The 16,368-nt window shown below is 40.3% G+C and overlaps 1 protein-coding gene across 1 annotated transcript in view; it reads right to left on the minus strand.

The window, feature by feature from the left end:
* Window positions 1-11,994, minus strand: part of GRB14 (growth factor receptor bound protein 14) — a 126,541-nt gene extending 114,547 nt beyond the window's left edge. The window contains exons 1-2 of the mRNA XM_082630981.1: window positions 11,653-11,994; window positions 10,268-10,400 (exon numbers count right to left, since the gene is read on the minus strand). Coding sequence (XP_082487107.1) covers window positions 10,268-10,400; window positions 11,653-11,843 — 324 coding nt within the window. The 5' untranslated portion in view covers window positions 11,844-11,994. The remainder of the gene's footprint in view (window positions 1-10,267; window positions 10,401-11,652) is intronic.
* Window positions 11,995-16,368: the final 4,374 nt, after the last annotated feature.

Below are 16,368 nucleotides of genomic sequence, written 5' to 3' on the forward strand. Positions count from 1 at the left end.
AAAGCTTGCCAAGTTCACATTCAGGTAGGACTGTCCCTCTACTGTGGCTGGAGTATAATGAATAAAGAGTAGAATGCAAGTACAGTTTAAGACATAGACAGAAGCCAAACCACATAGAATCCTGTAGACCAAGGTAGAATTTTGAATTTTATCCTAAGCTATCAAAAAGTTTTCAACTAGGGGGTGAGATAATATGATCTACATTTCTAAAAGTGCATTTCTAGCAAGTGTATGGAAAATGGACCAAAATAAGCTAAAGTATCAATAGAAGCAAGGAGGCCATTTATAAGGTGCCTAGATGTCAGAAGACAGTAGCTCAAGTTGAGATGGTAGCAGTGGAGACGGAGAGAAGTTTATGGATTCAAGTATATTGTGATGAAAGATGTAGCAGTACTTAACAGAAGGCCAGAAAGAGGACTCCTTGGGTTTTGGCTTGAGTGATCAAGTGGATGACTTGAGCAAGAGTTTTTTAGAGAAGGACTTAGAAGTTATAACTACCTCAAACCCTCTAAGCCAAGCACAACCAGGTGCATACTGAACATATGCCAGCCTCCAATGTTCATATCTAATCTCATACCCTTATTTCTAAGTTTAAATACAGTTTCACCACCCAATCTGGCCCCTCCCAGATACAATACTTTTTCTGACTCTCTATTATTTGGACCTAGACTTTGATGCACAATTTCGAGTTTAACTAGCTCCTTCCTGCCCACATCATCTCCATAAAGGTGGCTCCTGTGCACCTTGCCCCATGGCACCCAAATGTTCTCTTCATCAATGGAGGTGTGGTAACCACGTGAAAAGATCTGAACAAAGACTGAGAGGGAACTGCTGGGGCCAATGGGATCAAAAAAGCCTCCCGTCTACTATGGAATCATTAGTACTTCAAGAGCCATTAGAATCACTTGCTTTAGGAATAGAATAAAATTGTAGCACTCTCAGGCCCAGAAAGTGTGGTTAATAGGCTCATATCACATCACTCAGCAGCAGCAGGACCATATTAAAAACTAAGTTTGTGGATTCCTAGTCCAATATCTTTCAATTACATCATATGGCCCCACATCTTTCCATAGAAACTGTATTAAAAACTGGCACACAGGATGTTGTAAATCTACCATCTGGGGGAGCTATTGTGGGTTAAAAAAACTTTTACTGCCTGCCCTAACAACCTAACCACCACATCTAACATTACATCTATGGAAAAATACATGTGAATCAACAGCCAACTTAAAAAGGATCTTTTGGAATAGAGAGAAGCATTTGTAAACTAGTTAAGAATGTTAATCCTCCTATTTGTGTTTATTTTCTCTGTGGCTTTGAAAACTACTCAAAGAGTGGAAGCAAAGGGGAGGACAAGAAGTAAAAGATGCTCTCCCTATGTCAGCTCACCCATTTGTCTTCTAAACAGGCTCTGGAAGCTTCCCTTCTGCTCCCTTTCATTGGCAAAGACATGTGGCCATTTCCTAGGTTCTCCATTGACCCATCCCTTACCTTGAGTACTAAAAGGACAATTTCCAAGTCTGCTTATCCTCACTCAAATCAGTGTATACTTATACAATGGAGTTTATTACTATGCCATATAAGCTGACATGATTCAAAGCAACAACCATAAAACTGCAGAAAGCTTTTTTATACTAAGATCCACATTTATATTGAACCATGAATGACTCCAATTTTCCTTCTCCTGGTAGAACATAATATATGCCCCTAGGGAAAAACAAATCAGAAGCTGAGCTTTCAAAGAAGTAAAAAATAAAAGTCATGTTGCAGATAAAGGTTGGACTGCAAGTGTATCCTGCAAATTAACTAAAAATTAGAGGCAACCTTCAAACTGGAAATAAAACCTTGATGAGCAAAAGATCTGCTAGGCGATTTAAGTTTTAAAATAGGAAGAGAGAGCTGTCTTCTGTTACAGACAAAGGTAACTAGCATGAAGTAGGGAGGATCCTGAGTTGATAGCTCCTGTCATCAGAGGCCAAGGGACCTCAATAAGATGCAGGCTCAGGACAAGGACCAAGGAAGATGACCATCACTGAAGGGTGGCATCAACTGAAACCACTGTCAAATAAATGCCCTTCATGTGAATTAAATGATTTGAGGCAAAGATGTTGGATACTGTGAACTGTGGAGGCTAAGTCAGCCAAATTAATCAGTGGGTTACCGTGTATCATTCATATATTATAAGAATTTGTTTGTGTGTCAACTGTTTTTTGCTTGAGCTTTTCTTCCCCAGGGTACTAGTTGTCCATTGTTTCCTCCCCACCTCCATACATCATACCTACTGGACTTGCACTTCCTACTCACAGAATCTGTTCCATAACCCTTGCTGAGTGAGCAACGGTCCAGGTCCCTGTTTCCCCTTGGCCAAAGCTGACTGAATAAGAGTGGAACACACTGGGTTAACAGCTCCCTCCGAAGATAGATTCCAGTCAGTTACCACGTGCTAAACCAGTAATAGGAGGAAATATTTATTCCAACAGGGGTAGCCACTGGGGGCCACATGCAGTGACATGCAATCAAGACAAGCAAGACTGTAGAGAAATGTCAGAGGATGAAATGGATTTAGAAAAAGAAGCAGAGACTATGTGCTGTTTTTATGGGAAAACAAAAGAGAGAGAATGGAGAAAGTGTCTGTTATATTTTCTGCAAATATATGAAATTTACGTTTCATTTTACATTATATAGGATTTTGTAAAATGGCCGAGGGGACTTAAATACAATTAATATGCTGTTTACATAAATTTAAATTGCCAAACACCTAATTTAAAGATTTTGAAACATAACCAGCTTGTAATTTGAGGATTTCAGGTATCATTCCAACTAAGACAATTTGATTATGAATGATTTTAAATGATACCAAGGAATTTTTATTTTTCTTAGGGAATAATGGCATGTTGGTTAAATGAAAAAAATGTACTTTTCAGCAATGCACACAAAACTAGGTAGGGATTCAGTGACAGGATGTCCAGGTTTTACTTTTTTTTAAGTAATTTATTTATTGTACTTCAACAAATACAATAAAAATTTCAAAAAGGAATAGATGAAGTAAATGAGACAAAATCTTGATAAATGCTGAATCTGGAAAACGAGAATATGAGGGCATAGTTCATTGCTTTCTACTTCTGTGTATATTGGAGAAATGAATATTTGAGTTTGGATAATGCAGCAGCCACACAAGAACCACACATACAAGTTCCCCACCTTACAAATTAAGATCGTTACTGACATCATGAAGGAATGACATCAGAGGCCATTTAATTTGGGGACAGAGATGAACTTATTTTTTGATAGTACCTGACACGTGAGATGAAAACGAAATCAAAGGCAGAGCATGTGGAAAATAATTTCTTAATTATTTGGAAGATGGTTTTTATTTTCCTGAGATAAAAAAAAGGTTTAACTCAATACGGAATAAACCAAAAACAGTGTGGTGAGGGGCAAACACATTCAGAAATGACATTGTTTTTTATCTCCCTTTATCTAAACTGTGGAAGCATGGGCAAATCACTTCCTGTTTATGTACTTTAAAAAAAAATTTTAAGTGTGGATGACAGACCCACTTCCTGGCTTTAGTGTGACTGTGGACTGTAAACTACACACAAAATCTGGTTATTAATAAAACTAATAAACCTTACTTGTTCATAGATCAATTATTTGATAGATTTTTCATATCAATTTTAGGAAGAAGATAGAAAAAAGCTACGGGAAAAAAAACACAAAGAGACAGTTATATTTGTGGAAGGAAAAAAAAAAGGAATCCAGGTCCTTAGGTGGAAATTATCAAATGGCATTTGTTGCCTCTGCTTTTGTATTATGGGCAGAGTTGTAACTAACAACAATTGATATAGGTTTATTACCGTGCTACTCTTATGGTTCTCAATTTCTGTGGAAATTGTACCTTCCTAAGAAAGGGCTGTCAAAGCCTCAAAAAATCCAATTTTCATACCTCAACATAATAAAGGCCATATATGACAAACCCACAGCCAACATCATTTTCAATGGTGAAAAACTGAAACCATTTCCTCTAAGATAAGGAACATGACAAGGTTGTGCACTCTCACCACTATTATTCAACATAGTTTTAGAAGTTTTAGCCACAGCAATCAAAGAAGAAAAAGAAATAAAAGGAATCCAAATCGTAAAAGAAGTAAAGCTGTCACTGTTTGCAGATGACATGATACTATACATAGAGAATCCTAAAGATGCTATCAGAAAACTACTAGAGCTAATCAATGAATTTGGTAAAGTAGCAGGATACAAAATTAATGCACAGAAATCTCTTGCATTCCTATACACTAATGATGAAAACTCTGAAAGAGAAATTAAGGAAACACTACCATTTACCACTGCAACAAAAAGAATAAAATACCTAGGAATAAACCTACCTAAGGAGACAAAAGACCTGTATGCGGAAAACTATAAGACACTGATGAAAGAAATTAAAGATGATACAAACAGATGGAAAGATACACCATGTTCTCGGATTGGAAGAATCAACATTGTGAAAGTGACTATACTACCCAAAGCAATCTACAGATTCAGTGAAATCCCTGTCAAACAACCAATGGCATTTTTCACAGAACTAGAACAAAAAATTTCACAATTTGTATGGAAACACAAAAGACCCCGAATAGCCAATGCAATCTTGAGAAAGAAAAATGGAGCTGGAGGAATCAGGCTCCTGGACTTCAGACTATACTACAAAGCTACAGTAATCAAGACAGTATGGTACTGGCACAAAAACAGACATATTGATCAATGGAACAGGATAGAAAGCCCAGAGATAAACCCATGCACATATGGTCACCTTATTTTTGATAAAGGAGGCAAGATTACACAATGGAGAAATGACAGCCTCTTCAATAAGTGGTGCTGGGAAAACTGGACAGCTACTTGTAAAAGAATGAAATTAGAACACTCCCTAACACCATACACAAAAATAAACTCAAAAATGGATTAAAGACCTAAATGTAAGACCAGACACTATCAACCTCTGAGAGGAAAACATAGGCAGAACACTCTATGACATAAATCACAGCAAGATCCTTTTTGACCCACCTCCTAGAGAAACGGAAATAAAACAAAAATAAACAAATGGGACGTAATGAAACTTAAAAGCTTTTGCCCAGCAAAGGAAACCATAAACAGACGAAAAGACAACCTTCAGAATGGGAGAAAATATTTACAAATGAAGAAACTGACAAAGGATTAATCTCCAAAATTTACAGGCAGCTCATACAGCTTGTAATCAAAAAAACAAACAACCCAATCTAAAAATGGGCAGAAGACCTAAACAGACATTTCTCCAAAGAAGATATACAGATTGCCAACAAACACATGAAAGGATGATCAACATCACTAATCATTAGAGAAATGCAAATCAAAACTACAGTGAGGGGGCTTCTCTGGTGGCACAGTGGTTGAGAGTCCGCCTGCTGATGCAGGGGATGCGGGTTCGTGCCCCGGGCCGGTAGGATCCCACATGCCGCGGAGCGGCTGGGACCGTGAGCCATGGCCGCTGAGGCTGCGTGTCCGGACCCCGTGCCCTGCAGCAGGACAGGCCACAGCAGTGAGAGGTCCGCGTACAGCAAAAAAAAAAAAAAAAAAAAAAAACTACAATGAGGTATCACCTCACGCCAGTCAGAATGGTCATCATCAAAAAATCTTCAAACAATAAATGCTGGAGAGGGTGTGGAGAAAAGGGAACCCTCTTGCACTGTTGGTGGGAATGTAAATTGATACAGCCACTATGGAGAACAGTATGGAGGTTCCTTAACAAGCTAAAACTAGAAATACCATACAACCCAGCAATCCCACTACTGGGCATATACCCTGAGAAAACCATAATTCAAGAAGAGTCAAGTACCACAATGTTCATTGCAGCTCTATTTACAACATCCAGGACATGGAAGCAACCTAAGTGTCCATCGACAGATGAATGGATAAAGAAGATGTGGCCCATATATACAATGGAATATTACTCAGCCATAAAAAGAAACGAAACTGAGTTATTTGTAGTGAGGTGGATGGACCTAGAGTCTGTTGTACAGAGTGAAGTAAGTCAGAAAGAGAAAAACAAATACCGTATGCTAACACATATATATGGAATCTAAAAAAAAAAACAAAAATGGTTCTGAAGAACCTAGGGGCAGGACAGGAATAAAGATGCAGATGTAGAGAATGGACTTGAGGACATGGGGAGGAAGAAGCAGAAGCTGGAACAAAGTGAGAGAGTGGCATGGACATATATACACTACCAAATGTAAAATAGATAGCTAGTGGGAAGCAGCCGCATAGCATAGGGAGATCAGCTCAGTGCTTTGTGACCACCTAGAGGGGTGGGATAGGGAGGGTAGGAGGGAGACAGACGCAAGAGGGAGGAGATATGGGGATATATGTATACATATAGCTGATTCACTTTGTTATACAGCAGAAACTAACACAACATTGTAAAGCAATTATACTCCAGTAAAGATATTAAAAATAAATAAGTCATGGGGATGTAATGCACAGCATGGTGACTATAGTTAATAATACTGTATTGTATATTTGAAAGTTGCTAAAAGAGTAGATCTTAAAAGTTCTCATCACCAGAAAAAAAAATCTGTAACTATGTGTGGATAGATGTTAACTATACTTATTGTGATCATTTCAGAATATATACAAATATCAAATCAGTATCTTGTACACCTGAAATTAATATGTTATATCTCACTTTATATACTTCAATTTAAAAATAATTTTTAATAAAAATTTTTAAAATTAAAAGAAATCCGATTTTCAGGTCCTAGCTGTGACACCATCAGCCACATACCATTTCTTAGCCTCAACTTACTCATCTGTAAAAGAAGAGTGCTTCACCTAGATGATCTCAAATATCTCTTCCAGCTTGAACATTCCATCACACACTGTTTTTCATAGGTGATTTTTTATCTTTAAAGTCTTCAGTAGCTTTATTTTGAATTAGTTATCTTACATAAATCCTGGAAAGCAATTAAGCAGAGCTACTACACAAACTGAGTCCAAGCACAAAAATAACCTGGGGGGAGACAAACTCGAGAAAAGAACTGATTCTTTTGCAAGGGCTAAATATATCTTATTCTTTCCCCTTCTTCAAATAATAAGTGCTAAAGCATGATTTCCCGGTAAATTTCAATCAGAAATAGAAAAAAAAGTAAGACACCTAAATTCATAGGTTAAGTCACTTTTCATATAAAATTTAAATTGCAGGTAACTTTTCTGAACCATGTATATGGAACATACACTTTAAATCTGCTTCATTGATAAACACAAAGAAATATGCTTTAAAAATATATCTGGCCGGTACTATTAAAAAAAAGTGGGGAGAGGGAATAAAGAATCCAAATTTTATCTCAATCTAGTTCTTATTTTAAAATAAAAATACTGCAAGCATACAGTATTGTATACTTTGAGACATTTTATTTGCAAAAAGAGATAAAGCATATCCTATTTGCAGCTTCAATGCATTTTACCACTCATGCATTATGGAGACATCCCAAATTGTAAAACAAGAAAAATATTTATGGCCTGTAAAATGATTTTTGACTGTGGTTTTGAAAGGCCACATGAAATTTAACATTTCCAGTCTGGATTCTTTCAAACTTTCTGGTCATTTATTTATAAGTAACAAGTGCAATTCTTCACTTTTTCTATGGGGAGAAAAGAATTGCTAAAATGACTGGAATGGTTAAACAAAACAAATGAAAGAGAGACGATAAAGAAATGAGACATCATCTCCTATAATGTTTCAGTCATAAATAATAGCCAATAAAAACCTAGCACATATAGTCATTTACCTCATCTCAACCAAAGGTCAGAGATAATTGGGCCTGAAATATCATCCTGTAAAAGGGTAATCTGTGTCACAAAGACACTGAGCTTGGGAGAATTACTGACAGAGTCATCTGTTCCCAAAACCTCCCTCATTCCAAAGAACTGAGCATATACAAAGGAATAAAAACAAAGGATCAGTTCTAAATGCAAAGTCCAGGTGGGGAAAAGGGAACATAAAAGAATGCGAAAAGGAACCTTCCTCTTCCCCAACTCTGGGATAACCTTCTCTTCATGGGGACCCCCAACCTTTGGGCCAAGGAAGACAGAGGGAGCAGGAAAGGCACTTCTCAGGTGGAAACACCCCTTTGGGACTGGTCTCCAGGAGTCAGGCCAGAACTCTGCTCCTGCAACAGCACAGCTGTCTGTGTGGGCGCAGTGCTCTCTGAAAAGGTCATCGTGGAAACAGGACACAAGGCCGAAGCAGGAAACCGGTCAGAGTCAAGGGTAGCATAGCACCCTTTTCCCATGTTGCCAATTTGCTAAACCTGACCTGAAGAAATGTTATTCCCCAAGATCAGACGTCTTACTCTAGGCTGATGACTACCCATACTTAGGCCACAACCTTTACTTGATCCTGACACTCACACCCACTCTCTTTCTCATTTTTCTCCCTCTATTAACTTAAGCATAAAACATTCTTTCCCTATTCAAAACAAACGCTGCCCCTTGGACACATCTGGTAGATTCTCCCAGTGCTCATTCACAAAATTAAAGTCGGAGTAGACCCCGTCCTCTCTCCTTCCTCTGTTCAACTCCTAAGTCTTAACCCAACCCCGAATCAAAGTCCCACCTTGATAAACACCCTTCGAATGGCATTTTTGCCCAGCTCAGTGCCTCAGTGCCTAGGATGGTGCAAGGAACATAGCAGGCCCTCCATAAATAGGGAAACAATGTATTAAATTCCCCAAGTGCCTATTACGCCATCATTAGATATTTCCTTTTCCCATTCTGGATCATAGGGACAGTCCAAAATCGATTTTTTCCACCACCATGACGCACAGACAAATCTATCATCTACATTCCCATCTTATATCTTAACCCCAAAGCCAAGCTCTTAAAAGGCCCAGACATTTCAGCAGGGCTGTTTTTTCCTTGGGCTCTGTCTTTACAGCTCTTGAAAGAGTCTCCTCCTTGATCATCTCCCCATCCAAAGTCTCAGTCCCACATACTGAAGGACTTGCCTCCCCCATCAAAGACTCTAATTCAGAATATACCTCTGCTCCGGGAATATTTACTCCCACTTTCTCCAATCCTTATCCAAAAAGCACATGTACCAATTAAACTGCAACCCCCTCCCTCCCCCCGAAAAACAAGTATATAAGCCTTATTATACCAGACATCCATCAAAATATAACATCCCATGGAATGCTTCTCTACTGTCTCTATTATTACTGTATGTTATCAAGAATTCATCTATTTCCTGGGGCACTTCCTTCATTCCTAAAACTATAAACACACATTACTGAACCCATCACAGGTAGTAAAAGTCCTGAAAAAACGAAAGAGAACAACAGATGGGGGAAAATAATTGACTGTCTTCTCCTCTCTGTTCATTATCCCTCTCCTTGCTGCAAGCATCTGACTATTTAAATTTATTGCTTCTACCCTTGCAAGAACAAGGTACATTTTGCATAGTGAAGCTTCTCTTTGTTTTGTTGATTCAAAATTGGGAGAAAGCATATTCAAAAGAGGTGGGATTATCCTAGGATACACTAATTTTTTTTTTCAAAAAATGTATAATTGTTTTGGATCTCCCCATAGTTGCTTGGTCCTTGATGTCTAATTTGCTCAAGTCAGTCCCAAAATAGAAACTTGAAAAGAAAGAAAATCATAAAAATTAAGTTCATAAGCTAATCATCACTTACAAGTCACCTGCCTTCTGCAGCCAGTAGCCTCCAAACTGAGGAATTCGCTGAAAGAAAACCTGCGGAGTCCAAAACTCCTATTACCTTTCACCACAGTTCACCGTTATCACTTTCCTTTAGTAAATAACATTGGCTTGGGTTGAAAACGTGAAAGATTAAAGAAGGTATTAAAAGAACCAGTCAATCCCCTTCTCACCCCAACACCACTGCCAGCCCTTCCAATTTCTGACTTAAAATCATTCAGCTGTTATCATATATAACTCTCCCACCTACAATGTGAATAATAATAGCTCCCAGGCTCTGTACTTTACATATACTCTTTCATTTAACGCATCCCAAAAGCCTGACATGTAAGTTTTAAAGTTCCCATTATACAGATGTGAAAACTGAGACCCTGAAGGAAACTAATGGCTACGAACTATATCAGTCAATAGAGTTATTTAAAATAGGCCATGCTAATACTTTGTTAATAGTGTAAGAGTATCTTGAAGATTAAATGGATGTAGAACTCCTAAGATTTTTTAATTAGAACACTTTTAAATGCATACCTGTTTTTTCCTTGAATTTGCTTTGGGAAACAGGCTTGCTGACAACACAGATGTAAATGGAGAGCAGCATAGCTCAGGAAAAGGGTTTGGAATAGATGGCATTTCCAGAACATCAAGATCTTTCTTTTTTCTCCTACACCAAGAGAACATAGAATGTAATTTACATAAAACAGAATGTAAAATATAATTGCTGTCAGGATTAAAAAGTTAAGGCCAGCATGCACCACTGTGACAACACTAATATTATATAAAGTATATGGCAAAGGTCTGTGGTGTACTTTCTATGGGTCAAAATAAGTTAGTTAATTGATATAAATCAATCTTCTTTTGTATTCCTTTTTTGGGGTCCTTTAAAAAAAAATCACCAGGCCTGGAAACCCCATTTCCAGCACTTCTGATAATTTTCCTGAAGCTGAAATACAGACTACAGAATTATTGATGCAAAAATCATCCTGAGGAACTAGATATTGTTTTGCATCCGCTAAATTGACAAAGTCTATAAACATTTACTGAATTCATCCCTATGCTATTTTACTAATCACTTTTGGAAGTTATGGTTTATTAATTATAGCTGTGGTTCATCGCACTTCAAATTTCATTCACAATGTTGCCCACACACAGTCTGTTGATTTTTCAAGTGCTTATAGATACTAAACTGCAAGGCAGTGTTTTTGAGAAGGTTAAGTGAATAGAACTTGCTAGTGTTAATGTACTCTAGTCCACTGCGGAGTAATTTTAACTTCAGTGAAGTTGAAGCACTTTGAAAATCTGAAGAAGAAAAAAAAAAACACCACTTAAATGTATGAATATAAAGGACTACAGATTTTTGTATTGTTGCATCCTTTTTCTTTCCTGAAGTATGTGCGAAATTGTGAACTCTACAGGCACTTAGTGCTGAATGCTATGGAGACTGGGAAACCTTTTAAAGCCTCTATTCTTTCCTGCTGAACAGCAAGACTGCTCAAATGTCAATCCGTGCTTTGCCTCTCCAGGGTCGCTGTAAGACTCTATGTGGGAGGTGAACTCATTTATTCTATGATTTTTTAAATATATGAAAGAAAATGATTTTTTTTTTAATGCAGGACCACGAAGCAAGAAGGAAGGGGGCTGGCCAGCCTGGAGCTCGGCCTCCCAGTTCACACCGACGGGCAGAGGCGAGAGAGATCCGAAGCTCTCAATGAAACGGTGATGCTATTTATAAGGCGCCGAGAGATCGCAATGTCCTGCTGATCCGGTAGGAGACAGCTCAAAGGCAATTGTCTTCAGAGAGTTTCACAAACTTGGCCCCGCTCTGGGCACATGGCTTGCCCCCTAGGACCGCCTCCTCACCCCTTCGCCGGCTGCCAACCCAGGACACTCCCCCGCGCCCTCCGAGGGCTGCCTACCTGTCTGCAGCACAGCCGCGGGTCCCGTCCGGAGGGGGCAGGAGCGCCCGCGCGTGCAGCCAGGGTGCCGGCACCAGGTCGCGGGCGTCGCCCCTCCCCTGGGCAGCGCCGCACACCTGGGCGGCCAGCGGCGAGTCTCGGGCAGCCGCCCGACCCGCGGCGCTCTGCCCATCTTGCAGGGAAGTGGTCATTGTCGCCGGCCGGGGAGCTCGGGCGTCATGGGAGACCCGGCGCGTGGGGAGAAGGAGGTCGGGCGGCGGGAGGCGAGGTGCCGGCTCGGCAGCCAGAGCACGCTGCAGGTGCGGTGGCCTCGCCGCCTGCGCTCCGGGCCGGGGCGGCTCAGACGCTCGGCCGGGCGGTAGGCGAGGCGGCGGGGGAGGGGAGGGGGCGGAGGAGGAGGGTGGGGAGAGGGGAGGAGCGGCCGGTGGGTGGGGGCCGCGGGCGGCGGGGCGAGGCGCAGTGGGGGCGGGGAGGGCGCCGGGCGGGCCCCGCTCAGGGACTGGGGCGCTGCGGGGCGCTGGCTCGGAGCCCGCGCCACCCGCGCGGGGCCCTGGCTACCGGCGCCCGAGGTCCGGGCCGCCGCCTCCCCAGGTGGGCGCCCGAGCGCGAAGCTGAGCCCGAGGTCGGGGCGGGCTCGCGCCGCGGGAGGTGGGACCCGTGTGAGCCGGCGCTCGCGCAGGGCTAGCCTGGCCGACCGCGGGCGGGGCAGGGGTCTGGGCAGCCCCGACCCCCAGACCCTTTCATTCTTCCTGCTCTGCTGTCTGAGATCACCTAAGCTGTCGCCGGGCCGCCATGACAGGCCCCACCGTGCCTGGAGGCCAGGGGACCAGGGGGCCAGGTTTGTCCCAGTCTTTCCCCCACGTGCCTCTTCTTCCTTCCACTCCGCAGCTAAACACACGGGCGTGGGGAAGGGGTGGACGGGGACCAGGGAGTACAATCAGTGTAGAAAACTACTGAGATGTTTGAGGATTCTTAGTAAGGTATGAGTAAACCTGACGTTATCTTGGGAATTAGAAAAATTATTAATTTTCTTCTGATAAGAGTAGCTCTCATTTGCTGAGTCCCCACTCTGCCTAGTACTGCTCCACCTCACAACAGCCTCATAAATTAGATGTTTACCCCATTTTACAGTCAAGGAAATTGGGGCTCAGTGTCATGGAGTACCTGGTACAACATAGGGCTAGTAATAGTGCAGTCAGGCTTCCAATCCAGAAGATTCCATCCTCACCATCCAGACTGTTTGAAGTGGTAATTACATTAAGCTCACCCTCTGAGATAAGGCAACCCTACTCTGAATTCTTGGGTAGTAATTCTGTTTCTGCTCTTCCTGGGAGTGCTCTCATACCACTGCACTGTTTGGGATTTTCACGTTTCACACACTCTTTGTTCTTTGACCAAATTAGGTAACATCTGTCCCTGGCATCTGTTACACCAGGTTTTCTTAACCTTCACAACCTCTGCCCAGGGAAAGGCAAACACTGCCTCCTGAAGAAACTGGCAAAATCCCCTCCTCCATATCTGTGTGTTCACACACACACACACACACACACACACCTTGGCACCAACCACTGCTGACATCCAGGGTTTGCTCACCCCCAGCCTGTGAGAAACCTGGAGTACTCCACTGAGGCAGGAAATCTTTGAGTCAAAGAGCTTACAGAATCCAAATTCTTCATTTTTCTGACGTCAAAATTAAGACCCAATAAAGAGCAGTACTGGCCTGGGTCACACATTGGGTGTGGTCTGCAGGACACTTTATACAATGCAATGGCTAAGCCCAGTAGCTCCCCTGAGGGATAAAATCAGTACTACTAATCATGATTATAGCTAACATATTGATGCTGTGTGCCAGGCAAAGCCCTCATTCACATCCCATTCCCTGAAGTATGGTCTGGATTCCGTATGTGGGTTTTAAGAGAGTTTAATGTAAAAGCATACAGATATGTTGAGGTCATTCCAGCAAAATAAAAAAGTCATGTATTTGCAGATAACTTGAGCTAAAGACATAAAGAAGTATACTTTCATCATCATCATCATCATCAATCATTCCTATTTTCATCCAAAAGTCCTGCAGGCAACCATTGCTCCTTTCTAAAAATGATATAGTTTGAGCATTCTAACAGGAAAGTGAATCAATGGCTGATGTTTATCCCCTCTCTCTTCTCAACAACTCTTTCTCCTTCTGTCTCTCATACACACACACACACACACACACAGAGAGAGAGAGAGAGAGAGAGAGAGAGAGAGAGAGAGAGAGAGAGACAGCAGATTGTCTTTTTTGCCAGAGAAAAGGGTAGGTGGAAACTGTATCTTTGGAATCACTGGAAATACTATTGCCCAGTAGTATTCCACTTCCCAGCATAAATTTTTAACCTCAAGAAAGAGTATTCATTGGTTAGAATGAAATCTCAATTGTGTCTCCCCTCTCTGGGCATTTTCTCACTTAGTGGAAATCCAGGGAGTATCCACTTGCAGGCTTTATGCTCCTTCTCTAACTTCCATGGGTAAAAATTGTTAGACCTGTGGTAATTGGGGACAAAAAGAAAAAGAACAAATCTCTGAAGAATGAGAACCTAAATAGTTTTGTCTTGTAGATTGACGTTAATATTGAGTTTACTCCCAGACACCTTGAAGATCTATACCAAGAATGATAGAATTCCCTCATTCACATTTTTGAAGCAAGCCAACAAAAAAAACTAGCTTTTGTATCCAGGAGGTTTACCAAAAAATGATTCTAAATAAAGAATTATGCAATATAAAAAGCACAGAATACTACCACACCTAGTACAGCCTAAGAGAATACAGAGACATTTTTCTGTCAAAAGGGAAGTTAAAAAGAGATTTTCCTTCCCATAACTAACGAAGATATCTGAAACAATAAGGCAGATATCTTGGCACCAATGAGCGAGTCCTCCCCTAGTGGCCCTTGTCCCTTTTGATTTGAGCCTGTAAAATGGCAAAGGAAGCAGTTTGATACAAAAATATCATCATAAAAAGATAAATTTGGCTATATTAAGAACTTCTGTTTATCAAAAGATACCATTAAGAGGTCTAAGATGTAAGACATAGAATGGGAGAATAGATTTACAAGACATAACATAAGGTAGGGCCTTCCTACCCCTAAGAAAAATATGTCCTCCTTGCTTTATTCTCTCCCTTTCTCATCAAATCAAATGTCTTAACCCTTTATACTGGGAAAGATAACACATGTACAGAAAAGAAGTTCACAAACAAAATTGTGTGATGAATTATCACAAGGCAAACACCGATGTCAGATCATGAAATGCATTATTGTCAGTCCTCCAAAAGTCCCGCCCTCCAATCCAGATTTTCAGAGTAATCAACTCATAGTTTAACCATAAGTATCCATCCGTACTCACAATAGAGTAAGTTGTCTGGTTTGGACCTTTAAATGGATTCATGCAGTATGATCCTTTCATGCTTGACTTGGTTCCCTTTACACGTTATTTACCATATTTTTCCATGCTTTTACAAGTATCTGTAGTTTTTCTAACTCTTTATTGTATGTAAATACCACAATTCATGTATCCATTCTACTACTGATAAACATCTGAGCTATTTCCAGATTTGGACTGTTATTAGTATTGTTGCAGTGAACATTTTGCACCCTTCTCTTGGTGCACATATGCATGCATTTCTGCATGGCATGTATGCAGGAGCGGCACTGTGAGGTCATGGTGTGTCTATGCTCATCTCCTGTAGATTCTGCCAGTTTCTAGATTAGTTGTACCAATTTTCACGACCACCAGCAATGCATACCTTTCCCCAGTTCTTCACATCCTTGACAACTGGAATATTATTAGAATTTTTACAATAGATATTCTGGTGCACGTACAGAGATACCTCATGGTGGAATTTGACTTTTCTTGATGACTCATGAGGTTGAGCACTTTTTCACGTGATTATTTGCCATTTAGACGTTCTCTTTTGCTAAGTACCAATTCTCCTGCCCATTTTATGATGAATTGTCTGTCTTTTTTCTTATTTGTTTTATGTTCTAGTTACCAGCTATTTTTTAGTTATGTTTTGTAAATCTATTCTCCCGTTCTATGTCTTACATCTTAGACCTCTTAATGGTATCTTTTGATAAACAGAAGTTCTTAATATAATACAGCCAAATTTATCTTTTTATGGTGATATTTTTGTATACTGCTTAGAAATTTTCCCTATATATTGCAGAAATTTATTGTTTTGCTTTTCACATTTAAATCTGTGATCCACCTGATTTTTTTTTCTAATGCTTTGAAAGTGTGAAAATATAGAGATTGTTTTATTTTTGTCCCCATAAATAGGTAATTGTCACAGGCTCATTCATTGAAAGGATTATTCTTTCCTCACAACTTTACAGTGCCTCTTTTGTCTAATTCACTTGTTCATCTATCCATGGGTCTTTTCTGGGCTCTTTCTTGTATTCCATTGGTTTATTTATCAATATTTATGACAATATCACATTGCCTTGATTACTATGATTTAGAAAGTTCTTAATATTCAGTAAAACAAGGCTTTTCATTTTATTCTTCTTCAGTCTATTAATTTTAGAATTAGATTCACAAGTTCTGCAAAGACCTGCAGGGATTTTGACTGGATTATATTAAATCTATAAATCAGTCTGGGGAGAAATAATATTTTTAAAAAGGCACAATCCATGAAATTCCTATGTCTTTTCAGTTGATTATATCTTTAATTTGTTGCAAT

Source organism: Mesoplodon mirus (assembly GCF_964341445.2).
Source record: "Mesoplodon mirus genome assembly, chromosome: 8".
Lineage (NCBI taxonomy): Eukaryota > Metazoa > Chordata > Mammalia > Artiodactyla > Ziphiidae > Mesoplodon > Mesoplodon mirus.